Genomic DNA, 27898 nt, shown 5'->3' on the forward strand with positions numbered 1-27898 from the left:
CACTTGTTTTGCTGTTTACTGATTCATCAAAGCTAACATTTACACTTGAGATGAGTCAGTATTATGCTGCTGTAAAAACATAACTTCAACGTGAGTGATTCTCACGTTTTTAATAGTTCCTGTTCTTACTTGAACTGAAGTTGTATGTTATCTTACTTGCGTAAAGGAAGATTTAAGACCCCATGACCTGCAAAACCCTTTCAAATCTCGCTGTAAATTAAAAAAAAAAATGCAGTCAATCTGAAATCAACGATGTCTGTCTTTACATTTAATTTGAAATGTGCAATAAGTGAAAACATATTCAGCTGTTATCTTTTAAAACAAAATTCTTAAAACCTCTGTAATGTGGAGAGCTACTGTAAAAGATGTGCATGCTTTAATGTATGTCTGAGCAGGTGTCCTAATTTCCTAACAACATATTCAAGAATGCGCTGCTCTGTTGCATGCATTTTACAATATTAAGTCAATTTTATTAGACTGATTTTATTTGCATACAAATTCCTAAAAACATTTGCATCTCAAACATCTGGTCTCAGCTGTGTTCTTACTCTATCTGAAATATTTACATACTGCTGTGTTAACAGCACTTTTGTTAACCCTCCACTCATGCCATTTTTCATTAACATGGGTTGTAATAGCTGTCCTATAATCATGTCAAAATCAATTTTCCGATTATATATGGTCTGCTTAACTTGGAGTTCCCTTTGGTTTTAAGCCATGTATCTGGTTATGTCCTGTGGATCTAGTAACTTTCCCTCCTATGTGGTGAACCTTTTGTATATTTTGCCTCGGACCTTTTTACTTTAACTTGCAAATGTGTTGTTCAGCTCTTTGCATCCTCTCTGATCAAATGCTTACTATTTTCTTTCCTTTTTAAGAAAAACACCTGAGACATGTATCATAACAAGCTGCCTCATGGCATCAGTGAAACTTGAGATATTTGTATTTCCCATACTTTATAAAGTGTCTTGTCCTATCATCCAAATAAAATGACACTGATGTTTAACTGGTTTCTGGGGACTGCTGTTTTCAGACTGACATTTATGATGTGCATACAGTATAGCAAGAGCTACACCATTTTTCAGAACTAATACATTATATAATAAATGGACAGCTAACACATGCTTGCCTATGTCCAGTTTATACAGCTTTGTTAGATTTACAACCTGCATTTAATGTGTATATTAAACTACAATTTGTACAGTAGATAATTTAGTATAACAAAATACAAATATGCTGTTGGGAGTTTTCAAAGCATAGCTTCGACCCACCCTATTAAAACAAGCAAAATTGTTAATTATTGAAACAAAGAACAGAAAAATACTTGACACATCTATGGTGTATAATCTGAGACAGAGGGGGCGTTAGGTAGGCGCTTGATGATGGTGTAGTGCCAAAACGTTGCCAGCTATAATATTTATTTTTGCAAGTTTGACAGCGTGCGGGAGTTTGCAAACTATTGAAATTACCCAAATGGAAACTGATGGTAAGACCATAGACCGTTAATATACGGTCTATGGGTAAGACTCAGTGAAACACTGGAGGATATGTTTTAATCCAGAAGGTGGCAGTGATGTATCCACAAGGATATAAGCTAACTAAAAACTCACTGAAGAAGAAGACACATCTCAAATCAGTTGCGAAGCTGCTGCCTGCATCACCTGCCGACCGAGCCAGGAACATACTAGCAGAACCGGAGAAAAAATGGCGTTCACATTCGCGGCCTTTTGTTACATGCTCGCTCTGCTGCTCACGGCGGCGCTTATCTTCTTTGCTATCTGGCATGTAAGTACACATTTGGACAACTTTAGGTAGGACTGTTGGCCTGCCATTCCCAACGGCGCGGATAAAACTAGCTAGGTGTAAGACCAGCTAGCTAACGTTAGGCCAGCCTTGTGGGAACATAGCCGGGACGTTTTAGGGGGTTAAACTCATGGATGTATGGTTCACGTCGCTCGTTGCGGATCTTGGCAACATCTGGACAGAACGTATCCAAGCTAACTCCAGAGAAACTTCCGCAAACTCCGTGCTCGGTATACGTAACATGGAACGCTATGGACGTAGCGTTATCGTAATAAAGAAAACGCATCCATTGACTGGCACATACACACCCAACCTTCGGACGAAAAAAATATATAGGATGGGGAAGGCATGACCCCTCATACGATCCCTCGGATTGGCTAGTACTAGTTATCTGCTCTGGTTGGGTTGGTTAGTTTTAGACAATAGGAGCGTGATTGGTTAATAAAGTTAGAAAAAATGTTCGGGTACGCCAATCAGAGGCAGAGAAGGGCGGGACATGCCGTCGCCGTTCCAGGAAAAAAATGTATGCCAACCGTTGGCTAGGAGCTAAAGTTAGCTAACAGTTAAAACACCAAGACACACACTGTTTTGTTGTATAATTGTCACCCCCTTCCATATTTTACATTGTATTAACCGTGAGGTGATTATAGCACACTTATAGTAATTTGTCAGACATGTCATATGATTAGCTAGCTAGTGTTGAGCTATGAATTAGCCAGCTTCTTAGCAAGCATAGCTAACCTAACCGTCAAATCCTGGAACGACAAACCGCTCTTTGATGTTGCTACCACCCGTTTCCCTAACATGTCGCCTGTCTTTGTTTTGTAATACCGTTAGTTTCAATGTCAACATCAGCAGTGTAGTACAAACTGTTAGGTAACGTGCCATGACTCAAAAAGTTACGTTAACATTATTATTCCATACAGTTGTATAGCTAAGTTAACAAGTTATAAAAGTATACATTTTCTCTTTTTACCAATGTCTCAAAATTTTCAAATGTGACGTGAAATAAAACTGAACATACGATTAATTGCCATTACGTTGATGTAACAGTAAACGTTTCAGTGGTAAACACCAGGACTACATTGAGTGCATTGCTTTGAAAGTGATGCTTTAACATGTACTTGATTAATCGATAAGTTAGTTAACTCAATTTTAATAATTTTTAAGAATTCTTTGGTTTGAGCCTCCCAAATGTTAGGATTTGCTGCTTGTGTCATTTTGCAAAAAGTTAGGTTTTGGACTTGGGCTCTGGGCATTTTAACTATTTTCTGACAATTGTAGGTATTTAACAGTTGTCAGAAAATAGTTCAAATGCTCAGATTATAATTGGTAACAAAAGATCAATTGACGATAAAAAAATGATCAGATGCGTGCTAATTAGGCAACAAAAAGCAATACATAACATAATTAATTTGTTCTGTGAGGGGGTATTATACTGTGCATGTTTGTTTGAAATACTGCACATTGTGTACAGTTAAAGTGCTGTATATGAACTTGTTGCTCTTCTTAAAATGTGGGATGAAAATAAAGTATATTGATGGAACACTGTAAACTCAGGAAATTGTACACTTAGTAACTCAATGCAAACTGACAAGTTGCATTTTTGTTGTTGTTGTAAAAATTGTAAAATGTAAATTTACATTGAGTTGCTCTCAGTACATTGTGAATATCTTGTTCCCCCAGATAATAGCATTTGATGAGCTGAAGACTGATTACAAGAATCCTATAGATCAGTGTAATACTTTAAATCCGGTAAGTGACTCCACCGTACCTGACACACCTTCTTGCCTCTTTGACTGCATGCAGAAATGCTGTTGAAAGGTCTTTCATTTAGTTGAGAATAACTTTAGCCACCTGTTTTTTTTTTTCTTAATCATTTCTCTGCACTGTTATGCTAAATAATCTGCCTGTTATGAATTCAGTGATCTTTTCAGCTGTCAAACTCTAACGCCTTTTTTGTTTTGTTTTTCCTAATCTGCTTTTTTTACACTTTTGTTAACGGCAAAAAGACAATTGAAAAGGTCAAAAAGATTAAAAGAGTCAAAATTGCAATAAAGGTTTGTACCAATCTTTAAAATGCCCGCTCAGTTCAACTCAGTTTGCAGTCTTGTCATTTTGCACGGAGAAGTGTTTGCAAACGTCTTTTCAGTTAACTAATCGGACTTAAAGCTGGCGTTTAGCTTGGGATTAGACAACCTGTGCTTCAGGTTTTTTACCGTTAAGTATTAGATTGTCTTTTTTAATAATAATATTTTTGTAAACATTTTTAACTTTTGTGGATTAGTTCTTGCTTCATTCTATTTTTCTAATTTTTAAAGTGCAGCTTTAAGGTTATGAGCGTGAACTGACATGTGGATTTTTTTTTTTAATATATATATATATCTAATCAAATTGGCAATGCATTATGGTGTTTGTTTGTTTTTTTTGGTATAGGAGCCATTGTGCGTAATGGTGGACAACGTTAGCTGGGATGATATATTCAGTATTATTGATAAAGTGTAGCTGTTAACTGAAAAGACTTGCAAATGCTCTAAACATGCATGATCTTTATTACAACCTACCCTTTGTTTGCAAATAGTGTTCTAGTTACTGGGACAGTGAATTCTCAGTAAACTCAGACTGTCTGAAAACCTGTCTTGAGTTTGACACCAGTTACATGAAACCAGGCAGATACACTGTCCTGACAAAGCTTTTACATCAGTATTCATGGTAATTATGTAAAGCCAGATCATGTTATTGGGATTTTGTAGCAAAGTTGTTGTTGTGAATACTTTGAGCTGTGGATCATGGTATACGGTAATGCTTGATAATTGTTGGAAGGAATTGATTTAATTTTGAATTAAATGTTTATTATCACATATTATTTCACTCTTCTATGAGGTGCAGGCTGCAGTTTGATTCAGCAATTAGAACTAAGCTATTGTGTGAGCTCAGTGTTGGCTCTAACCTCCATCCCCTGTGGTTCAGAACAGATGGCTGGCTGCAGAATCCCAACACTCTCCAGCTCAGCAATTTTTCAGATCACTGATTGGTTAGTGATTTCAGTAGTTTGAGTATTTTAGGTAAAAGTACAGATTTCTGTCTTTAATCCATGATGCGCTCCACAGTACTACCTGCAGTTTTGACCATGGCCGGTCTTTTTGCGTGTGGATTGTGACATCACTTGTTTTGTATTTGGCAGCACAGTACAGGGTTTTAACACATTAAAGCCCCCCCTTCCGCTCCTGCACCTTCCCCTTCCTACACTCCCCTCACCTTTCCATCTGTGGGCTGTTGGTTGCTCCCCTCCCACCTGCTCTTTTTGAATGCATGGCTTCCATGTGGTGCCTCCATCTGCCCCCCTGAACCCCGCACCACATCGAACCCTGTCAACCTGAGGCAGGCTGCTGCATCAACGCTGCTGGTGCTCACAGCATGGTCCTGCTCCAGTGGGTCGCCCAATCAGTTTGTTTAGGAAGTGGGATGATCTGTGAGTTTGCCCTCACTGCAAAATATGTTGATGTTGAGATGTGCAAATATTCTCCTGGAGCAAGTTGTAGATGGGTTCCCCCTTTTCACTTGTGGTTAGACTTGATACATGACGTATAACCAGGGTGGGAAATTAACCTTTTCCATCCAGTTGCAACAACATCTAGTAGATTTGTAAATTATATCAGCAACTCGCATGATTTGCAACAATTATGTCTATTAGGTAAAGGCTAAATACATAATTTCGCTCCATGGCTAAAGTCACATTTGTGTTTTGGCACAATAGAGGACATCTGAAAGTAATGCATAAGCCTCGCTGTGGCAGTTGTAAGTCAGCCAAGTGGGGTCTTTTGTCCCCCTCAGTTTGGGTTAGTGTTCAAATCGTGCAGGTGGCAGGGCTTAGTTTTTCACCCTGTTTGTGTTGTATCAGTGCATGATAAAGCACTGTACATGTATTTTGCCTACAGTACCAAAGCTTAATGTACATATGGCATTTGTCTGCACATGTAATAATGTGTAGTAACTGTCAAGCTGGGCCTGAACCATGCAGAAATCTAAACCTGTGCATAGAAAAATGCATAGTTAAAATAAACAGCTCACTGGAGCTCATTCACTCCTGTCTTTGACTCGCTAGTGCAGCGGACTTCAATTTTTTTAAATCTCTGGCTCTTTAAATTGCTCTGCCTATCTTTGTAAAAAAGGCCTTATTGCCTTTGTAGCTCTGTGAATTAATACTGTATTGTCATCTGACCAGCTTTTTAACTTATTCCATGTGACGCCATACTTGGTAATTTGGATTGACAAGAAATTGTCTAAATAGAGTTGAACTGACTGTTCGGTGCATCTGGATTCTGACATTTTCTTCAAATTTTGCTCTTTTCAGCTGGTGCTTCCAGAGTATCTCATCCATTTCTTCTTCTGTGTGATGTTCTTTTGTGCGGCTGAGTGGCTCACCCTCAGTCTCAACTTACCACTGCTGGCTTATCATGTCTGGAGGTGGGTATCTCGCAGTCATCCTTCAGTCACAAGGTTGGCGGTTTGACCCCCGGCTCCTCCTGCTCCTTACGATAGGTTAAAGGCAGAAAATAAATTTCACTACGCTGTGGTCCCAATTGTACATCACCGTTGATCAATAAAGTTTGAGTTTATAAAGTGATAAAATTTAGTACCATTAAGTCTGTATTGCCTGAAGCCAGGACCTGATGATTTCTCAATGTACAAAGTACAGTATTATCAGATTAACACACCCCTTTTGTTACCGTGATGCAGGTATATGAGCAGACCTGTGATGAGCTGTCCAGGACTCTATGATCCAACCACCATCATGAATGCTGACATCCTGGCCTTCTGTCAAAAAGAAGGCTGGTGCAAACTGGCTTTCTACCTCCTGTCATTCTTCTACTATCTCTACGGGTACGAAATATCTTTGCTACCTTGTTTCTTTTGTAGTGAATGCTTATGTTTCAGCTGTACATTTAGAATAAAAAAAATGATGTATGAAAATATATGATTAACTTTATCTTGTGCAAATCTGCCACATTTCTACTTTTCAAAGTAAAATGTCAAGCAAATTGGGTAAATGTGATCAATCTCTTAAAACCTAAACTCATCATTAATGATGAATGAATATTAATGGAGTAGTTGAACATTTTGGGAAATCCGCTTTCTTGCCAAAATTTACATTAGAGATCAACAACTCCAATATTTGCTTGTTAATATAATGGCACAGCTGGTTAATTAGCTTAGTATGAAAACTGGAAACGAGCCTCTGTTAACAAATCAAAAGTAACAATCCATCTGCTGGCACCTTTTAAGCTCACTATTTAACACTTTGTTCAAGATTAACAATTTTTCAAATGAGGAGTTTTACAGTTGCTGGTAGGTAGTTTTTTTTTAGACAGTCAGGCTAGCTTCCCCAGTCTTTTAGCTAAGCTAACCATCTCCTGGCTGTAACTTCTTATTTACCCACACATCTTCTCATTTAAGAGTGAGAGCAAGTAAGAGTATCCTACTGAGTGACCAATTGAAGGAGTTAACCCTGTAAAATTCAACATGGCGATGTGTGAAATCTTTGCAACACATTGTAGATATTTGACTTGTTCTACTTTCTTATCTCATTTCTAACAGGATGATTTATGTTCTGGTGAGCTCCTAAATCCTCCGGATGATAAAGGAAAAGGACTGACCAGATACTATGATCTTAGTGCTGGAACACTGGACCTGCTGGAGACCATAGATCCAGCAACACAAGACGTCATTTCAAGTGGACAAACTCTTGACCCCCCCCCCCCCCTCCCCCCTCCAAACACAGCGCCATTTTGAAAACATTTAGCCTCTTTTAAGAGAATATCTCGGTTGCAGCGTTCCTCTCATAGCTCTATAGTGAACATTTTATGGAAAATGAGGAAACCCTGAACGGAAGTCCCCCCCCCCTTTTTTATTTTTAATGGTATAGTGATTTTGATGCTTGGGATTTAAATAAAAAGAATAATTTAATCTTTGTTCCCAACTTTTGAGTGTTTACAAAATTAGGTAGACTTTTTTTCAGGTGTGCATTATCTGAGAATCTGAGCTGTGTGCTGAACTGTATTAGCTTTTCCTGTGAATTACATTCTGGGCTTTAACCGCTAACTTATACCTGCAGTGGGATTCATCGTTATGACTAGTTAAATGCAAACTAGACTTCTGTAATTGCTCACAGACACAGTCTTAAAATAGACATTCTGGGTCTTGACTTGTACAGTGAGGGCTGAAGTGCATCAGTTATCACTTAGTGAAACGTGTTGCACAGGGACAATCTGTCTGGTCGTCACATCAGTTTTCAAACTGATGTATTCTATTCATACTTAAAACTTATCATCACATTCACGTGTAATCCCTGTTGAAATCAATGGCAATGTTACCTTATGTGTGAACACAGTAGCCAGAGATGTATGTGACCTGTATTTATCGCCCTCGCAGCTATCTAGTAAAGGTAGACTCAACAGTACAATAATTCAGCATTAGGGAGCAACAGTACTTGATTTTGCTTTCTGCATTTGAGCTTTGGTAGGAAACTCCTGATGTGCCATACTGTTGAATGTATCTTTTGAAATTCCTTAACTGTTTTTGTGATTTGTGCATTTTGTTCATTTCACCACCAAATATTTCAAAACTTTAGGAAATCAAGTGTTAATGTTTTTAATTCTACTTTTTGTCTCCAAGATATCAAGCACTCCTCCAGTGTTCAGTCATTTCAAGTAAATCTGGAAAGTTATGTTTTTGTTTTCTTTTAGAATCGAGGCCATTAGACAAGTTTTCATAAATACTTATTTATTGCCATTTTCAAATGTACATTATCAGGGAAAGGGATGGCCACAGATAACTAACATTTATGTATAAGATCCCATCATGTCACATCTAGGAAATGACAACTCAGTTTAAATTCAAACTAAATAAAACTATCCTGTTATTATGGACTGGAATGTTATTTTAATTCAATACCTTTTAAGAAAATAAAGTACATCAGCGGGCAAAGAAACATTTATTAGTCATGCCAGAAGCATGGCTAGTAAAAATGTGGCTTGCAGTACTACAGATTTAGTAAAAATGTAGCTCATATGACGTGTATACAACAACTATAAAACTAACATCTGCAAAGCCCCCTTCCAGTTTAATTTATCCTTCAAGTATACTATTCAATTTCAAGTGTAGACACAGACTGAGACCTTTTTTCAGTTAACATTTATAACAAAAACCTCCATTATTTTAAATGTGCACATTTTAAACTTCGCATCGCAGCAGGATTTCCTCATCAAGTCTTTGATTATGATGAAACAAGCTATATATTAGGGTATTTTGTTAAAGTGCAATCATCAGAGAATGCAATTATATTACACACAATCAGGAAAAAATTCGACAAGAGTCTGAGATCAATATTTGTACAGCTTTGATATGAAGAGTAGCAATCACCGCGACAAAGAGCGCTCTGTGCAAACCTCTCCGCTGTCTTGGTAGGCCTTGTACCTTTCCCGAAACTCATGGAGGAAGTTGTATTGCTACGGAAAAGCAAACTGAGTTTGTTAACATGTTTGTTTAGAAGTATTACAGCAAAACAATTCACAGAGAACAAGCAGCAGTCATACACTTTTAAAACCGATTACAAGAAGGACAATACTAGTATTCGTGCACTTTTAAGCCAAATAAATACATTTTACAGTACTGACCATTTCACAAAAAATATCAGTTTTATGTTACATTTCTACCTTACAGGCAGATATTGCGGTATGAAGTCAAGTGCATCTTCTAAATGATACTTTAATATTATTGATTGGCTGACATGTACAGTTTTACAGATATGTGTGATAGGCTAATATGGTCATTAATATTATTTACAGTTTGTCCTCCAAGGTCCAGTTTATTACAACATAGTATTTGAATGCAAGACTTGTCAATAGCCAACTCTCAAATATCTAATGTCGGAGCACTCTTATAGGGAAATTATGGTATTTTTATACCTAGGTCATATTTTTATTAATGGTGGCCATTCTGACTTTGGGTAATGCTAAATTTCAACTTGCCAAAATGCATTACACATACCATACGCTTGTCTTTGAGTCCAACAAAAAGTAAAACTAAATAATTTTAGCTGTGGACTGGCTAACGAGACATCTGCTTGTTCACCTGCAGAGGCTGTGGTTTGAAGTAAATTTAGTCAAATAAGTAGAATACTTATTATAATAGTAGCAAACAAAAGAATATTTTATTTACATGATTGTCTTCTTAGGAAACTAAGACGTCAAAAAAGAAAAAATACTAACTGCAATGGCTGGTTATTCAATGGACTATTGGGAGGAGATTGTGATTCATATCACTTTGATGGCGGACCATATTTGGATATGTAGAAACATACAGCGAGGAACTAAATCTAATGGAAACATTTCTCTTTAAACATACCATCAGGGAGGATCTTTCAAAATAGTACTTGCTTACAACTTTATAACTCAACAGTAATGAAACAGTGGTTAAAAAAAAGAAAAGGAAAAAATGTAAAATATCCATGTTCTGAGTTTTAAATCACATACTGAAATAAGAGAAAAACAAATGGTAGCCTAGAAGGTAGAACATCAAAAACAACTCTTCTGATATGTAGTGGAAATGGTCAGCATGCATGCTAAATATGTTTATGGTTAATAACGTAACCATGCAAAAGCTGCACAAAGCTGTAGTTTCTCAAAAGCAACAGATTCAGAGAAAAAAAAGAAGAAGTTATTTTCACCTTCACGGTCTGTATTGCTCCTCCTCCTCGGTGCTCCCTGAGGATTTCGATGGCTTTGTTTGGCGTCATTGTTAGAGAGAGCTGAAGCAGCAGACAAGCAGCGACTGAAAACATGAGACACCCATGTGATCAGAGCAGTCAAATGTGTGTCTATAGCAGACTATTTGTCAGACTTTGACATATTTAAAAAAAAAGTAAGTATTATAAAGAAAACCATGAAGAGAAGACACATTGATCTTGATTGACATGATACATAAAAAAAGGTTAAGTAAATTTTTTTGTACCTAATCCAGAGCGTCCAAGACCTCCGTAACAGCTGGAGAGGAAAAAAAAATAAAATCCCATCAAATGCTGAAAGCAAATTGTTCATAGTTAAACTCTCTTGTATATTAGGCAAGTCCAGTACAACCAGTTTCTTCCTGTTGCTTGGTGAGCTGCTTTATCCGCTCACTGGGGGATTTAAAGGCCTCTCAGGGGCCTTTCAGCAGCAGGTTTTACATTTTGTAGTTTTACAAAGTGACACATGAACCAGCCACCTTCCTTTTACTGCTCTGGTCTGTTGAGGCTGCTGTTAGTGGCTGTGTTGACATAGAGCCTTTAACTCCAATAATCATTAGAAAAGAGCACAATCACACTAGAAATACTTCATGTAAACATTTATCTCTTTTCCGTTAATACATGAAGGGTCTCGTTGGCACACAAAGCCCGTTCACCTTTTAACGAGGAACGTTGCATGTATTTTTCTTGTTAATATGACGAATACTGTATTTTCATCATTACTAGATACCAAAGTTTTTACTAGAAACTTTTCTTGATTAAAATGTCCCATGACATGGTGCTCTTTGGATGCTTTTATATAGACCTTGGTGGTCCCCTAATACTGTATCCAAAGTCTCTTTTATATAGAACTTAGTGGTCCCCTAATACTGTATCCAAAGTCTCTTTTATATAGACCTTAGTGGTCCCCTAATACTGTATCTGAAGTCTCTTTTATATAGACCTTAGTGGTCCCCTAATACTGTATCCAAAGTCTCTTTTATATAGACCTTAGTGGTCCCCTAATACTGTATCTGAAGTCTCTTTTATATAGACCTTAGTGGTCCCCTAATACTGTATCCAAAGTCTCTTTTATATAGACCTTAGTGGTCCCCTAATACTGTATCTGAAGTCTCTTTTATATAGACCTTAGTGGTCCCCTAATACTGTATCTGAAGTCTCTTTTATATAGACCTTAGTGGTCCCCTAATGCTGTATCTTATGTGCAGATACATGTATAGAGCTTTAAGGGAACCTCCAGCCAACTGGCAGGAAAATAAATACTATCTAAACTATTCTGCTTTACTTGCCGTAACATAACAAAGGGTCTAAACCTTTTTAAGGGGGAGGGGGGGGGGGGGCTCCAAATTGTTGTACAATTTCAAAAATTGAAATGTCTTAACATGAATTCAATATATTATTAACTAATATTAATCCCCACTGATGACAGACCTACTGGCCTATAGGTAAGGTAGTCACTAAGAGAGCCACCCACAGATACAGTTCATCCTGAGGATGGATAGATAGATAAATAGATAGATATTTATGGATAACAAAAAAAAGGGAAATCATGTTGTTACAGCAGCACACGTACATCAGTCAACAACACAGAATATAAATATAAATGAAATACTAGGATAAAACATACATACATACATACATACAATATACATGAAATAATAGTAATAGGAATACAATATAAGAACAAATATTTGAATATATACAGGATGGGAAAACCAAATGTGCAACTGCTTAATAATATGCTAAAATGTATGCTAAAATTTAAATAAACCAATTGTGCAGGTTGAACTTAGTGCAGTATTAGTATAGTATAATATATAGTACAGTGCAGCAGTGTGGTGTCTTAAAGTACAACCCTGTACTTTGGGTGTATTTTTTTCAACACTGATGAACTTTTACAGAGTTGCTGTTTTTTCTCATCAGTTCACTTACTGGATCACAGTCCTCCTGTTGTTCTCGAGGCAGACCTGCAGCTTCTTGAGTATGTGGCAGCACTGCTCCAGCTCAGGAACGTCTCCGTCTGGGAAGGGCGTGTGGTGAACTGTAAAGCCTCGCTGCAGGTAGACCTCCAGCAGGGAGGGAACCCTGTACTTGTTAAGCTCTCCTCTGGTGCAGAACACAAACACGTCCTGCACCCCTTGGTTCTGGAGCTCATCTGTTAACAAGAAGGAAGAAAAGATGTAACAATGTAACAGTATGAGATTCTCTATAATAACTCTCACACACTGCAGTGTGCAGAAAGTATGCAGCGCCGAAAAGTTCAAATAAACTGTTAAGATCTACTTGTGTATGTCATTTCAAAGTATTTTATCTGATTACAAGTAAGAATCAAGGTTGTCTTACCAACATCTTTTTCCAGACTCCTGCGGATATCTTTGTATTTGCAGCCTGAAGTAAGATAAGGGAAACACAGTTTTATGATAATTTGCACAAAACCTATGTTTTAAAAAACATAGATATATAGACACACACATACATATATACATACATATACATATATATATATATATATATATATATATATATATATATATATATATATATATATATACACACACACATATACACACACACACATACATATATATATACCTTATAAAAAATGACAAACTACAACTTTACCCGGTAGTGCACATATCCCAAGATATTGTGAGCATTCCACTATGGACAGAGGTAACCTTAAAGACAATCAAAATATATATATTGTACATGAACACCGTAATGTTTTTTATATTTCATCATTTAAAAACAAACTGACAAACACACTTTTTTGTAGCCCATGACAAAAGGAACATGACTGAAACTTACCAGGAGATGTGGAAGGGCGTCAGCTGCTCTTCTTCAACCTCTTCTTCAGATGAGGAGTCAAACTCACTCGTCCTCATGGCTTCAGCCTAACAGTCTAACAAACAAACTCAATCTATGAACTAGTTTTTAGTCTATTGACTTCACATTGTATGCACTTTAATATTAAAAGTATAACAGGATTTTTTTTTGGAAGAAGAAAAAAAAGTACAGTGTTTGCTATAAGGGATCTTTTTCAAGCAAGTTTAAAGTCTCTTCAAGTTCATTTTAAGTGGAATCCATTGGAAAGCAACCAGAAATTCACTTGAACTCCCACCAGAACGACTGTATGGCATATTTAGGAGATTATGGGCAGTGATGTAAAATGCTGTATGTATACAAAAAAAATTAAAAACTTGCACATTATTTACATTATATTATAACCGCAACATAATACAATATCCCACCAATACTACCACTGTAAAGCTGTCAGGTAGTGAGATGGATGTAACTCTGAGGTGATGAGGAAAACTTACTTAAAAAAAAGTAGTTACCTTATTTGTTTCAAGACTTTTGTTTTGGACTGAAGTTGCTACATTATACAGGTCTTTATTTTATTGTGTGCTGTTCCCATATACCTTCTTTTTATGACAACGTTACATGACTGTGTTAGTAAAGTAAAACCATAATAGGTATGGACGGAGACGAGGAGAAGCTTTGGTATGATCCTTTAAATAAGCTAGCTAATGTGTCAGCACTTTACGTTACTTAAAGTTACACACCAACCAGTCTGTTAATGGAGTCAACCTGTAAACTATAAACTAAAGTACCTAGCTTTTTCTTAATTATCTTAAAGGCAAAGATTCAGATAAACGACAACACATTATTTGACACTGCATTAACATTAATACATTTGTATGAATGTTGCTTGGGAAGAAATATCTTGCTGATAGTAGCTAACGTTAGCTAGCTAGCTGTTTAGCGTTAGCTAGCTTATCTCTCAGATTGAATTCGCAAAACGGAACACACAATCAATTAAAAGATGTATGTTACCGTTATCTGAAAAGAATAAAGAGCTGTGCAGTATTACAGACATCAATACATGTGAAAATAATTAATTAATATTCACAACTCACGCTCTATTCCTCTCGGCTGTTTTGACAGCCCCGTCTGCTTCTAAGATTTAAAAACTCCTTGAGCACAGCAGCCAATCGGATTCAAGAACTGTCCTGTAACCCCGCCTCTCGACTAAACAAATCAGGCAAGTGTGTGTTCGATTTATTCTACGGCCTGATCCACACAGGCGGAGTAAAGAAAATGATGGTATCAACCGTCGAATTTCTAAAAAGTTATTATTTTTTATCAAGTTATTATATTATTATTATTACTACATTTGCACAATTCATTTAATAGGCTATATAATGTAATCTCTCTCATTTATATGTTGTTTTCAATCATTTTCTTATAGTAATATAATAGTCCTGATCGTTTTCTTGGCTTATCTCATTTGTATTTTGCAACGATTTATAGGAAATCACACTACCACTGACAAAATTTCCAAGTATGCAAAATTTCCCATTTCCATATTATTTCAACAAAAAACTACGTCGTGACGTGAAAAAATAAAGCTAAATTAAACCAAAAAACAACTAAACATGTTGGTAATATAACAATAGAACAGAATATATTTACACGGATGCACACCAATAAGTCGTGCAATACTTGGTATTTACATGGTCCATAGAGTGGACCTGACTCCTCACTGAGCTCGTGCGGGACATCTGCTGTCCGCGCAGAGCAGCACGCAGCTCACACACGAGACTCCCGCCTTCAAGCACCGCAAATGACTGAGGACAAGTTGAAACACTGGAAATACTAAGTCTTTTTGGATTCACTGCATCTTTTCAGATGTCTGCAGAAGCAATATTGAAGAGCTTTAACTGAGGTGAGTTTCCTGTGTTATTTTTGTATATTTGTTGCTTCGGCAGTCAGTCTTTACCGTACGCTTCTTTTTTTGGTGGATTCTTTACTATTTGGACACCGCTGACGTTGTAATTATGCTTAGATATATTATATGTTTTTAAGTAGCTAGCATGCACATCAGTCTTAAAAGCTTCTATAAAATGTGATTACCACATACTGTATTTTCAGTTCCACAAAAGTGAAATAAAATAAGGATATCTGTTATGAATCTGTTAAAAACTGATTTTAAAGGATGTATTTGCCGTTAAAAACATAGTATTCCGTTTTCTAGTCTCTGCTGATCCGTGACTTACCTTCTGTCAGCAGAATTACAAGGAGGGATCTTGGCTCCTGCAGCCATTTCCCCTGCAGGGCTCAGCTCTTTGGCTGGCTCGCCAGTTCCTTAGCAGAGGGGCTGCTGGCAGGGGCAACATCTGAGCAGGTACCAAAAACAAACACGATTATGGTCATTATACCTGGTTAAGAATGTTATAATAACTGTTCTAGTAAATGTATTGGTTTTACTATACAGGTAGAAAGAATACATAATATCATAATTCACATTAATTGTGCTTCAAACCAAAACTTCTAGATTAAACTCGGTGCATGCTTGTATTCCATTTCTGTCTGTTTCTTGAAATGTATGTGTGCATTTGGTTAGGAAGAGGTTAAAGATTCACTTTCCTGAGAAAAAAAAATAGGTAGACTTTCCCGGCTTTGTCCCTCTTGTGTGAATGCTATCTGATCTATGTTTGGAGTGAATTACACAGGAGAACATGCTCTTCTCTGAATGGTGAACTCACCAAACTGAACTTTCCTCTGCAGTCTATGAGCTAGAAAAATCAACAAGGTTATTCAGGCAGCACAGTCTGTGCACATTAATAACCGAGTGTTTGCAAACAGCCTTGTTTGTGTGTGTTTCTCTCTCTGTACAGGTCATGAAGCCTCAAGAGGCAGAGCTTGTCACTGAAATCTCCAAGGTATTCTGCACCTTCCCTCAGTAGCCAGCCTGGCTTTGTTAAAGAGACAGCTGAAATCTAAAGCTCCTATTATGTGGAAAATGTGCACTAGATGGTAAATGCACTCCCTTTGATGTCCAAGAGTGTAATCCTGGATCAAAATACAGTTTAGATATTCAAAGGATGTTCTTGTCTACCTTGGCTTACACTGATTACAGTGAACAGAAGTGTAAGAGTGTGTGCTTTTTGTGCCTTGTTAATACATCAAATTTTGAGCAATGCATGACACCTGCTGTCCCGCCAGTTGCAATGCATGGTCTCAGAGCTGAAGACGGGGTTCACCAGCGCTCTGCTGGAGCTCAGTCAGATCCAACATGGAGACACGTACCTGCGGGAGGAGCTGGGGGAGAACCGGAGGATCTGCCAGAAGAAAGCTCTTCGTTTGGAGACTCTGGTCGAGTCACTGAGGGTGAGACTCACACTTATTGAACTATTAAAAAAAAATCTAATGTGAAAAGTTTGGTAACAGTATGTGCGCAATTTACATATTAATTTAAGGTAACACAAACACGTTACCGACAATCAAATTTGACTGGATTCTCTCATGTGCATCCATAACAGATATTACAAGGAATAAATGTACACATACTTAGCTTTACCAAACGCCTTGTCATCCTACAGGAAGAACTTGGGGTGATGCAGTGTCAGATCCTACAGCTGTACAGTAACAGACAGAGACCTCTGCAGGATGGAAAGAGCTCTACATCCAAACACAGAGAAAGGTAAAAACAAAAACACTGAACCACAGTGTGCACAGAATGCACAGAAAGAGAATTCATGAAATAGAAAGTAATCAAAGATAGTGTTTACATGACAAACCACTAAGACAACCACTAAGGTCTATATAAAAGAGACTTCAGATACAGGATTAGTGGACCACTAAGATCTATATAAAAGATACTTCAGATATAGTATTAGGGGACCACTAAGGTCTATATAAAAGATACTTCAGATACAGGATTAGGGGACCACTAAGGTCTACATAAAAGAGACTTCAGATATAGTATTAGGGGACCACTAAGGTCTACATAAAAGAGACTTCAGATACAGTATTAGGGGACCACTAAGGTCTACATAAAAGAGACTTCAGATACAGGATTAGGGGACCACTAAGGTCTACATAAAAGAGACTTCAGATATAGTATTAGGGGACCACTAAGGTCTACATAAAAGAGACTTCAGATACAGGATTAGGGGACCACTAAGGTCTACATAAAAGAGACTTCAGATACAGTATTAGGGGACCACTAAGGTCTAAATAAAAGAGACTTCAGATACAGTATTAGGGGACCACTAAGGTCTATATAAAAGAGACTTCAGATACAGTACTAGGGGACCACTAAGGTCTATATAAAAGAGACTTCAGATACAGTACTAGGGGACCACTAAGGTCTATATAAAAGAGACTTCAGATACAGGATTAGGGGACCACTAAGATCTATATAAAAGCATCCAAAGAGCATCATGTCATGGGACCTTTAAAATAAAGACCATATTTGACACTGATTTTATTGTTTTCCTTTTTACGTCACAGAGAAAGAGAAACATGTTTGACTTGATTTTTTCATCAGACTTTACTCTTTATCTGCCTTTAATCCAGCCTGAAAGCAGAAAGCCCCCTCCCACCTTGGCCCCAAAGGACAAAACACATACAAGAAATTAAGTGCAAACATGAAGAGAAACACTTTTTTTAAATCATAAAAATATTGTAATTACCAAAACAAAAACAGCTCAAATATGAAGGCAAATGCAGAACTGTAATTGGTTTCATGTGTACTTTGTTCTAAGGGGCCAGAAAAACTCTTTCCTGATTTGTAAACTTGCTGTAAAATTTCTGCCATATCTGAACACATCATACAAAGTGTAAAATCCAGAATATAACATAAAAATTCTTCTTAACTATGTTTTTACTTCTTTACAGGAAATCCATATGTATATTATGTGTTCATTTTAATGTCATAATTCTCAGTGGGAAACAATTAGTCGTAAAAAAGGCTGTTTTTACCTAGTCAGCAGGTGGTAATAACATGCTGACTAGGCAACATTTTTTATAACAGAGAAGTAAAACCTGCAGAGGAACATGTTGCCATCTGTCCTCTGTTGTGCAGCAGTGACCCAGCAGAGTCGGCCTGTGAACAGTGCGACTGTTCGTCTGCTCCAGCAGCCTTTCTGTCCAGAGGGAAACTACTCCTCCACTGCTTCCTGCAGGGCCTCAAAGCAGGGCTCAACGAAGGCACGGGTGAGCAGCTTAGTTTAACTGGATGAGATCATACTATGGTGCTTCAACCAACAATAAGCAAATGAAACATGTTACATCTGCTACCAGTGACAGCTGCTGTCAGGAAGACGTCTTAGCTGTACCAAATTTCCCACTTGGCTTTTTAAAACCATTTAATCTTTTAAAACTTAAAAACTGAAGTGATACAGATGTTTGGGAACTGTTTGTTACTGAAGCCACTTGAGGTTAAGCACCTTCCAAAACACTTTAGCTCAGCCCTTTATTGTGGTTGTCTACTTTAAGATGAACACAGTGGGGATTAAACTTGTCACATGTTAGTCACATTGTGACATTATTTGTTGAATTGAATTGTTGATTATAAGTGAAAGGCACATCTACAAAGCTTCACATTTTTTTTGCACAGATGCACGGCATCAGGTGGCGATGCAACTTCTGCATTCTGAGTGGGAGTACGTGTCGACCTTAAATCAGCTGTATGAAAAATACAAGACACCAGCAGCTCATCAGATGACCGTGGAGCCATAGTAAGTGCTAAACAGCAGACAGTAGAACTTAGAAAAGAACAGCTCAGGTATTTTCATTAAAAAAAAAAATACCAGATTCTTAATCGTTGCTTACATGAATTCCAGACAGATGCAAAAGCTTCAAGTGAATATTCTCTCTCTGCTTTGCTTTAAATCACCTCACTTTGTTGTAATGTGTCCTGATCCAGTCAGACATACGTAAAGATTGTGGAGCAGCTGTTACAGCGGCATCTGCTCTTCAGAAACACCCTGCAGGAGCGGTTATCTGCTGAGCACTGGAAATCTCTGGTTGGAGACATCCTGGTGCAGCTTATCGGACAAAATGACGTAAATTGATGCTCTCTTTTTTTTAATGATTTGAGCCCATTACACTGAACACTGATTCACAATTGCTCTGATTTGGGATGTCCAGACAGCCTTTTCGGATATGTACCTTGAATACACAACCAGCCTGGCGTCATTCCTCTCACTGGAGTTCAACAGATTAAATCATTCAGAGAATATACAGGTATTTAAAGTGACACAGCGTTGACATCATTCAGTCATAATGTATTTGAGAGACCAGACGTGCTGATGGATATTTTATGTCTGCATTTAACAGTGCGGCCAGATGGAGAGAGAGGAAATGAAACTGCTCTCCCAGCTGTTGGCACCTGTCTCTCGCATACACAGCTACCTGAGCCACATTCAGGTGAGGCAGCAGCCACAGTGAGTCCACTTTATAGAGCTGCAGCCACACAAGGCGTGACACTGCAGGTCAACACTGAACCTAAAGTTGAGGAGGTTGAGTTTTCAGAATGGCTAAAATAAGACGTACAACCTATGAGGTTGTTGCTGTTGTTTTTTCAAGGACAGTAGAAGGCCAGAGATCAGTATTAAAATCATAAAAGGGTTCATAGCCAAAAAGAGTTACACTTAATGTGGAATTTGCCTTGGTGAATGGTGAAACACATACTGTATATACAAACAAAACTACTGTTTTGCATAAGATAAAAATGCTAAATGGGTTGCGTGCAGAATGTGCTAAATATATATATATATATATATATATATACAGTATATAGTATGTGCTATGGGCAGATGTAGAGTCCAGGGTGGAGGTTAATGCAAAGTGTAGTGACTAGGGATTTTCCTTCTGCAGAACTTGTTGCAGTGGACGGGTAAAGAGCATCCTGATTGCAGCCTCCTGCTGGGGACTGAGCGAGCGCTGAGGAGCATTTTGTCCCGCTGTCATGAGATCCTGGAGGAAGACGTCCGATGGGAGGAAGGAGAAGGAGCTGGACAAAGGTTAGGGCGTCACCATCTGACAATCTTCTCTATACTAACTCTAACTATAGACAGCCAATCTATCATATTAGCTGCTTATGTAGATTTATGTTGACTGCCTGTGATTGTGTTGTTGGCTCATTGATAAATTCTGACATTAAAAAATATACACATACAGCTGCTCTGATGCAGCGGCTGGTGGATCCTCTGCAAATTGTTGCACAAGGAACCAACAGACCAGAGAATCCCAGCACGAGTCCAACACTGCAGCTCAGAGGTGAGTGTCGCCCTCGGCTGGCTCTAGTCAGTACAGCAAGCACAGGAGCACCTGCAGTGCAAAAATGTCAAGCTCAGACATTTTCAGACAAGTGACTTCACAGCTGATGTGGGCATCCTGTTATAAAAACATCCACTCTCCTTCCTACAGAGATGACCAGCAGGCTGTCAACCTCACTAACGGAGTCGACGGCAGTCACTCGATGCGTCTGGAGTGCTGGTCCTGCAGCCCAGTGAGGAGGAAGGGCTGTGGAAGCGACCGGACCCTCCTGAACCAGCCGGCCCGGGACTGTGGACACGCTTACTGCACCCTCGTCACTCCTGACGCAGCAGCATGGGGAGAGAACAGCGACTCAGGCCAGGGCACCTACAGCCAGCCCAACGGGAAAGGTAGCACCGGGCTGGAGGCACCTCACACCAACCACAGCCTTGAGGACTGCGAGACAGACCCAGATGACACCTCAGCCTTTGATTACTCCTCCGTCACCTCCTGCAGCCCTGACGGCACACTCCGCAGGGAGATGATGAGCAGTAACAGTGGGGAGGATGAAGAGGAGGACAGCCAGGTGCCGGTGCTGTTGAAGCCCTCATACAGCCAGCAGCAGCAGTCGAGGGAGCCACCCAGAGAGAGGACTGTGTGTTTGAGGTGGCAGATTCCCAGATTAACCCCTCACCCACCTCTGAGAAGCACTGCAGGGCCGTGTGTGGATGTGCCGACGCCATGCCTCATCAGCTCCTACGGGAAGCGGCTGGTCAATGTCAGGAAGGGGTCTACTCCTTTACATCCAAAAAGTGCCTTCAGGCCCATCTGGGATGATCCATCCAAACAGGTATTTAGTTCTTAGTGTTTTGTTACATAACCATCATGTTTGGTGCTTCCAGGGCCTTCTTTTGGTATATTACAGTATCAGCAACATCCTGGTTCAGAATGAAATATTGCCAATGTGGTGTAGTACATGCATTCAAAACATGAGAAAAACTAAAAATTGCTCAAGGAGCCCATACCTCTGCCAAGGCTGCGTAGAGCTGCACGTTTGTGATATTAAAACCAATATGAGTTGAATTGCACCTCCTCGTGGTAGATTGGTGCAGAAACAAATCTTCTGCAGCTTCCATTGAGTGTTTTTTTTTTTTTTAAACTTACACACTCAAACAACAAAGAAACTATACTTGCATACCAAAAAATGCATCTAGTTGCTTTAATAAAAGAAAGTGTTTTTTGTGGCAATGCAGATAGTGATACATACATCTCGGACACATGTACCAGATTGTCATTGTTCTTAAGGAAATAGTGAAAATATTCAAAGATTTGAAGTCCACCAAAATCTATTCACAGGTTTTTAAGAGTTTCTGACATATGGGAGATACTGTAGGATAAGATGTAACAAAACATATTACAGGGGCATCCGGTATATACGCATTGAAGATTTAAAAAAGAATGAACAGGTTAATCAGCTTGGTAGCATGTTTTCATTAAAAACTCTCTCTGTATTGGACCTTACGCAAATTACTACATAATCGGGTTTATAAGGCAGACAAAGCTCCTCCAGAGACACTGAGGACATTCCTCTTTCCACAGGCTTAGTAGCCTGATTGACACCATAGGCGGTATAAGTTGACACCGGACATTTCTCAGTTAGAGTGGACTTGCAGAGCAAATCTCAAATTTGCAGGGCATTCGTCAGGGTTTTCCCCACTCTAAGGGCTTAGTAGTATCACTGGTGAAATTAACTTTATGTGAAAGACAAATTGGTGGAGTATTTCTTCTTTCTCTGTTTCCCTGTCGCTCACTCTAACCTGCTCTCTGTATTTCCACATCTTTGCACGTACTAGGCTGATGCAGCTCCAGAGAAAGACCACAGACAAGGCTTCGTACCGATTCAAGCTCCAGCGAGGCAAAGCTTTCAAAATGTCAACCCGAGTAGAGAAAATCTGAGGTAAAAGCCTTTATCAGGTAGAATTATTCAGTGCTGACACTTAATCTTCACTCAGTGATACAGAAATGTACTAGCAACAAACAACCAAATTCACATGTGCATTGTTGCTATCAGCGTAGATATAATACACAAAGAAAAATTAGATTAATGAAATAAATATACTTTTACCTGTTGCTTTTCTGAGCTTGAATTTCTCTCTTATCTCTTTAGACCAGGCCTGCCTCAGCAGAGAGGTAACCATACTGCAGCCATGAGCGGTGGAGGGTTGTGGGAGGACAGTGAGGACAGTGAGGGACCCTGCAGCACCGTTTGACCCTCACCCAGCCCCAGAGACATGAGGACTATTACTAAAAACTGTTGAACACAAAACTTTGAACTTACTGTCCAACTTGAGCCCAATTTGTGATTTCTTTGATGGACACATTTCCCCCAAAGGCCATGACAGCAATGCATGTATGTCAAATTAGTAACCCTTAAAAAAGTTTAGTTTCTTTGTTAAAGCTGAACCTTTGTAAACATGACAGACATCTTTATTTGGCACTTAGGTTTACTCAGATTACCTACATTTTACAATTGATAGAAGTATTTCTTTTTTTTTTAAACGCAGGTTCGACTGACGCATTTCGGGCAAATTTGCATTTAAAAAGTTAAATATTCCAGACAATTGTATTTTAACTGAAGGTGAAATGGTTTATATAACATCAATGTGTAGCTAAAGAAAGGTAACATTACTAATGTTATGGATGTTATGGAACGTTAATACATATTTAACTTTAATTTAAGACTAGAGTTTGAGTTTAAGACTAGCTAGATTTTAATATCTAGCTAGCTAAAGGAAACAGTATAGGTAGAAACACTTGGAAATACGCTTATTTTGCTTTCTGGTGGAGAGTTAACGTTTACTAGCCAAAGGTAACTTAGCTAGATGAGGTCTTCTGATAGCAAGTTAACATTGGCTAGCTAGATAGCTATTTTGCTATGAAGCTATGTTACACATAACAGCCGGCTAGCTTAAAGCTAGCTTAGCACAAAGTCCGGAAAAAGCCAGCCAAGCCCAATTAAATAGTAACAGAATCAACCTAAAAGCACTTTTAAAACTCAATAATTAGCATGGTATATCTCGTTTGTTTAATTAGTCCAAAAACACAGGTGTTACTCAGACACAAGAAGTATAGTCATAAATACAGAAATCATTTTGTGGTAGGCCTATCACTCTTCTCATTTGACTCTCAACAAGCAAGCGAAAAAGCCAAACCTATTTCTTTATCAATTCCTCAATCTTTTCAACGTGCCAACATCTGGCTTTAGCTTATGCAGAAAGCTAAATTTCCTGAAAAAAAACAAGAGAATTGAATAGTTCAGTACAAAATAAGACTGGGTGATTTATTAATCTCATCAAGACCATTAATACAAAGCAGTTAAAAGGCCACATACCATCAAATAAACCGACTGCTGGATCAAGCTGTTACAGTGCCACCGGAGGAAAACCAATCTGTTATTCTGTCAAGGCTGGGGTTTAAAAACAAAACTAACATAGAAAACAAAAAGTCAAATTTGGCGAGATTAACCCCACCAGTACTGAAACTTCAAAACGGGGAAATGGACATGAGTGAAGACCTTCTTTTTACAGTCACTGATGAAGACAGTGAAGGGATTTGACTTCAGCTGTCATCCTCCAGAACTCCCCTTTTATCTCTAGTATGATCAGAAGTTTAATCATCCATCATCACGTGCACAGAACACAGCAAGAACAAGGGGCATGAGTGAGATATTGAAATTATGCTGACATTCAGCTCATGGTGGTCAGACATCCTCAGATGTTGTGTCTTTTAAAACACACAGGGATAAAAGTGAGGTGGTCGACTTTTGTTTGTCTGCCCTGATCCATGTAGGAAGTGAGTTTCAACAGTTGCATACGGCCATTGCATTTACAAACATGACCTATAACAACTGGGGCTCTTCAACAGTACAGCCTAAAGTGCACAAAGTGTGTTTCTCAGAAAAAAAAAGTCAAATTCTTCACTATGCTCAAATACTTGCAATTGAATATAAGTTTGTGTATGTTCAACTGCAACTTTAATACAATTCCAACCTCTATTTAATGAGTGTTAGCATTAAAAATCTTTGAAAAGGAGAATAGACAATTAGTAGGATGTACAAAGTGAAGCACACGTCTAAGTAAGTGCTTGGCATTTTAAACTGTATTTCTTTTTTCTATTTTTTCATTGCGTTAAAACAGCTAAGGGGCAGGGAAGAAAAAAATGGCTTTCCTCAGTTAATACTCCCAGTGTTTCAACTGGAGATTGTCTGTAAGTAAGTTAGTGACAGTGACCTGTTTTTTTCTGGTTTAGTTTTTTTGTTTTTTTTATCCGACTGTAGCAGCATTGGATTATTAGGCAATATTCGACTGAACAGATGCGGATGAGGGTACAATACAACAGGGAAAAAAACTTGACACTTTATACAAATTATTTAGTTAGTGTATACATGTTATATATACACAGTATCCACAAACATGTACAATTTCATAGTGTATAGCTTTGTTCTAAACATTACATAGGCAACTTTATTTTTTAGCATTTTAGACACCATTTGCTTATTTCTGTAAAGTAGAAAACAAAATAAAAAGGCACATCTGAGCATGATGTATGGATTATTTCAGTCTTTCCAAAGTGAAACAATGTTTTCAAGCAGAAAAAGAGACAGAAAGAAGAAGTTGAGTAGAAGAAGAAGTTCCTCTTTTTCATTTTTTCTTTTTTTTTTTTTTTAGGTAATTTGAGCCACCACTGCGGGGAGCTGACCCAGCTCTAGTAGGAGGTTGCTGCTTCCAGTGCTGAGTTTTAATACCAACAAAGAAGAGTTGGGTCACTGGAACTTGTGAAGAAGAGCACAGTGTCAAGACAGCAGCGCATGTCTGTAAGGGTATCGGTTGAGACATCAGCTTTAGAAGAGATGGAGAGAGAGAGAGAAAAAGGTTTCCCTCTTTTCTCTCCTCGTCTTTGTCCTGGAACGGTGCCGTTTGAGATCGTAGCAGACCTCCCTCTGTCAGCGCAGAGAGATATTTTATTGGATCAAAATCGGCTGACTTTGCCCAAACTCGATGTGCAAATGGAGTGTTCTCGGCTTTCGCTGCCCCATTTGGGCCGAGAGGACTGGAGCCTGGGGTCAGAGGTCACCGCTGTTGGATTTTTAAAGGCAACGTTTTGTGGCCGCGGAGAGGCTTGTCTTCAAATAAAAAACAGTCAGACAGTTTGACTCACGTCTATACAGTCACAGTGTACAGTTGAAATACAAGGTGGGGGATTCAGTGTTGCCTCCTTTATGAGTTACTTGAATGTCACATTTGTTTAAAAAAGAAAATCCCTTATCCCCCTGCATACAATAAGACTTTGGCAACTGTTTATCAGTTAGTTTGAAACACAAGTCAATGGAAATGTCTGCTGCTCACAGCCACCGTGAAAGAGCTATGTCTAAGTGGATGGTTGAGAAGGAGAGAGGTCTTAAAAATCTGTGAGCTGCAGCAGGACTCCAGATGATGTCAATGCCCAAAGAAACAAAGCATGACATTTGAGGCTACAAAGTCCAAGGCCCCCCCACATCACCCCACCCTGACAGAGGAGTGGGACGTGGGGTAAGTGTGAGTTAAGAGAGTGATGGGGTGAGAACTTTTATCAGGAGCAGACTCCGTACATAACAAACAGACACAGACACTTGACTCCTTGTTGTTTATTAGCTGGCACACCGGTGAGGGTTTCTCATTGGCACAGAGGGTTTATGATGAAGGCGGAGCTACTGATCCCCTGAGAGGCACAGCGGGGGTGTGAATGGTTGATGCTGAGGGCGGGTGGGTGGAGTTAAGAGCGTGTGGAGCAGTGTTATTCTTTCTGATCAGTAGCTTTGAGTCCACTGTGTCGTAGTTTGCAGGATACAGTTTGAAGTTTGCATTTCAAGATCACCTCTAGGTGTTAAAAAAAACAAAAACAAAAGAATGCAGACTCACTGGCTGCTGTCGGTGTTCTCCACCAATGAGAGGCCTTGCAGCGGTGGCTGCAGCAGCTCCCTTTTGTATGTCTTTGGTGGGAGTTTGGGGAGTTGTGGACTGGAGTTGTGGCGTGGCGGGACAGGTGGAGCAGTGATGGGAACAGGAAGAGGGTAGAGGCTGTTCTGGCTAGCGCTGAGCGGGCAGCTCCGCCGTGGGATGCGGGGTGAAGGCGTGCTGGGCGGGGTGTTGGGGGAGCTTGGGGAGCTGCCAAAGTCCCAGTGGTATCGGCCCACAGGGGAAGGCTGCATGTTGATTGGGTAGTTGATGAAGATCTCCGGGGGCCGCTGGGGCACCGGGGGAGGCGTGTCGGGCAGAGGGTCGCGGGGAGGCGGAGGAGGAGGGCTGGGCAGTGGGCCGTCCATGGGGGGACCGTTGTAGACGTGCGTTCGGGGCTGGTTCCTGGGCAGAGGAGGGGGCAGCCGGGGAGGGATGGCTGGGGGGCTGTCGGAGCTCAGCTGAGACACAGAGACACATTGAGATCAGAACTGTGTCAAACAAGATGTATTAGTAAACACGTCAGCCTGACATGCACAGTGCAGGTTAGAACTGAGTGTGTAGCACTGGTTTCCATCATGGAAGGTGGGGACCCCACAAGGGGTCGTAACATAAATTTGAGGGGTAACAAGAGGATTATGAGAATATGAATTTTTTTTTCTTGCCCCACAGTGATTTTGTTTTTACACCTTAAGTTTAGCTTTTTTGTAAATTACCAATTAGCTTTACGTACTATACTAATGAAAGACTCCAAAAATTTTAGTATAAACTACAGCTGTCAAAATTTCAATAAATAAATAAATACCGAGTTAACGCAAATAATCTTATAATACATCCTAGAACAGGAGTAGATGGCTAGCAGAATCAAAGCTCTTTGAGCAGAAATGGATAAATAAAGCCCTTCAGATGGTTCCCTAGAGACTACAGTTATTTACTGTTGATGTAGACAAATACAATACAACTTGAGCATTAAAAACTAGAAATATCCTTTCTTAAGTACATATAGAACAGATTAAAAAATGGGATTAATTTGCAATTAATGGCGAGATAACTGGGACACTTATGCTATTTATAATTTTGATCGACTGACAGCCCTAGTATAAACAGATTCTGCTTGAACAAGGAAAAACTAAAATCAGTGGAACTGGTCCCAACTGGCCGAAAGCGATGAGGACTCTCGAGTAAACATGGTTACGTTTAAAAGTCAAAAATTCCAAAAAGCAGGGAGCCGCTGTCTGTGTGGATATTCCTACCATCATCCATCCAT

At 39.1% G+C, this 27898-nt stretch overlaps 4 protein-coding genes across 11 annotated transcripts in view; 2 read left to right on the forward strand and 2 right to left on the reverse strand.

Annotated features, from left to right (window-relative positions):
- Positions 1–1564: 1564 nt before the first annotated feature.
- cnih1 (cornichon family AMPA receptor auxiliary protein 1) lies at positions 1565–7939 on the forward strand. Of its 2 annotated transcripts, XM_034857627.1 has the most exons (6): positions 1565–1785; positions 3490–3558; positions 3816–3863; positions 6158–6270; positions 6544–6687; positions 7402–7939. In XM_034857627.1, the coding sequence occupies exons 1-6, from the start codon at positions 1705–1707 to the stop codon at positions 7427–7429; spliced, it is 483 nt and encodes a 160-aa protein (XP_034713518.1). In that variant the 5' UTR covers positions 1565–1704; the 3' UTR covers positions 7430–7939. The 2 variants fall into 2 exon arrangements, with proteins under 2 accessions (XP_034713518.1, XP_034713519.1); XM_034857628.1 differs by lacking the exon at positions 3816–3863 and having other exon boundaries at positions 1566–1785.
- Positions 7770–14607, reverse strand: cdkn3 (cyclin-dependent kinase inhibitor 3). Of its 3 annotated transcripts, none has more exons than XM_034857620.1 (9): positions 14509–14607; positions 13397–13490; positions 13211–13266; positions 12932–12976; positions 12521–12743; positions 10816–10847; positions 10532–10635; positions 9004–9311; positions 7770–8947 (listed from the first exon to the last, which is right to left on the reverse strand). In XM_034857620.1, exons 2-8 carry the CDS (start codon positions 13471–13473, stop codon positions 9222–9224), a joined length of 627 nt encoding a protein of 208 aa, XP_034713511.1. In that variant the 5' UTR covers positions 13474–13490; positions 14509–14607; the 3' UTR covers positions 7770–8947; positions 9004–9221. The 3 variants fall into 3 exon arrangements, with proteins under 3 accessions (XP_034713511.1, XP_034713510.1, XP_034713512.1); XM_034857619.1 differs by having other exon boundaries at positions 14502–14605; XM_034857621.1 differs by lacking the exons at positions 7770–8947; positions 10816–10847 and having other exon boundaries at positions 9064–9311; positions 14502–14587.
- A 1060-nt stretch (positions 14608–15667) lies between these two features.
- Positions 15668–25030, forward strand: LOC117935418. Of its 3 annotated transcripts, none has more exons than XM_034857592.1 (14): positions 15668–15776; positions 16270–16314; positions 16598–16762; positions 16975–17075; positions 18411–18592; positions 18996–19116; positions 19305–19443; positions 19529–19624; positions 19718–19807; positions 20258–20403; positions 20561–20659; positions 20810–21488; positions 22492–22595; positions 22806–25030. In XM_034857592.1, the coding sequence occupies exons 2-14, from the start codon at positions 16273–16275 to the stop codon at positions 22906–22908; spliced, it is 2067 nt and encodes a 688-aa protein (XP_034713483.1). In that variant the 5' UTR covers positions 15668–15776; positions 16270–16272; the 3' UTR covers positions 22909–25030. The 3 variants fall into 3 exon arrangements, with proteins under 3 accessions (XP_034713483.1, XP_034713484.1, XP_034713485.1); XM_034857593.1 differs by having other exon boundaries at positions 18462–18592; positions 20558–20659; XM_034857594.1 differs by having other exon boundaries at positions 18465–18592; positions 20558–20659.
- The window catches only part of sos2 (son of sevenless homolog 2 (Drosophila)), a 35864-nt gene continuing 32920 nt past the window's right edge, over positions 24955–27898 (reverse strand). For all 3 annotated transcript variants that reach the window (XM_034857560.1, XM_034857561.1, XM_034857559.1), the window contains one exon: positions 24955–27092. In XM_034857560.1, the coding sequence (XP_034713451.1) occupies positions 26592–27092 (501 nt within the window). In that variant the 3' untranslated portion in view covers positions 24955–26591. The remainder of the gene's footprint in view (positions 27093–27898) is intronic.

This window comes from Etheostoma cragini, chromosome 20 (genome assembly GCF_013103735.1).
Source record: "Etheostoma cragini isolate CJK2018 chromosome 20, CSU_Ecrag_1.0, whole genome shotgun sequence".
NCBI classification, from domain to species: Eukaryota; Metazoa; Chordata; class Actinopteri; order Perciformes; family Percidae; genus Etheostoma; species Etheostoma cragini.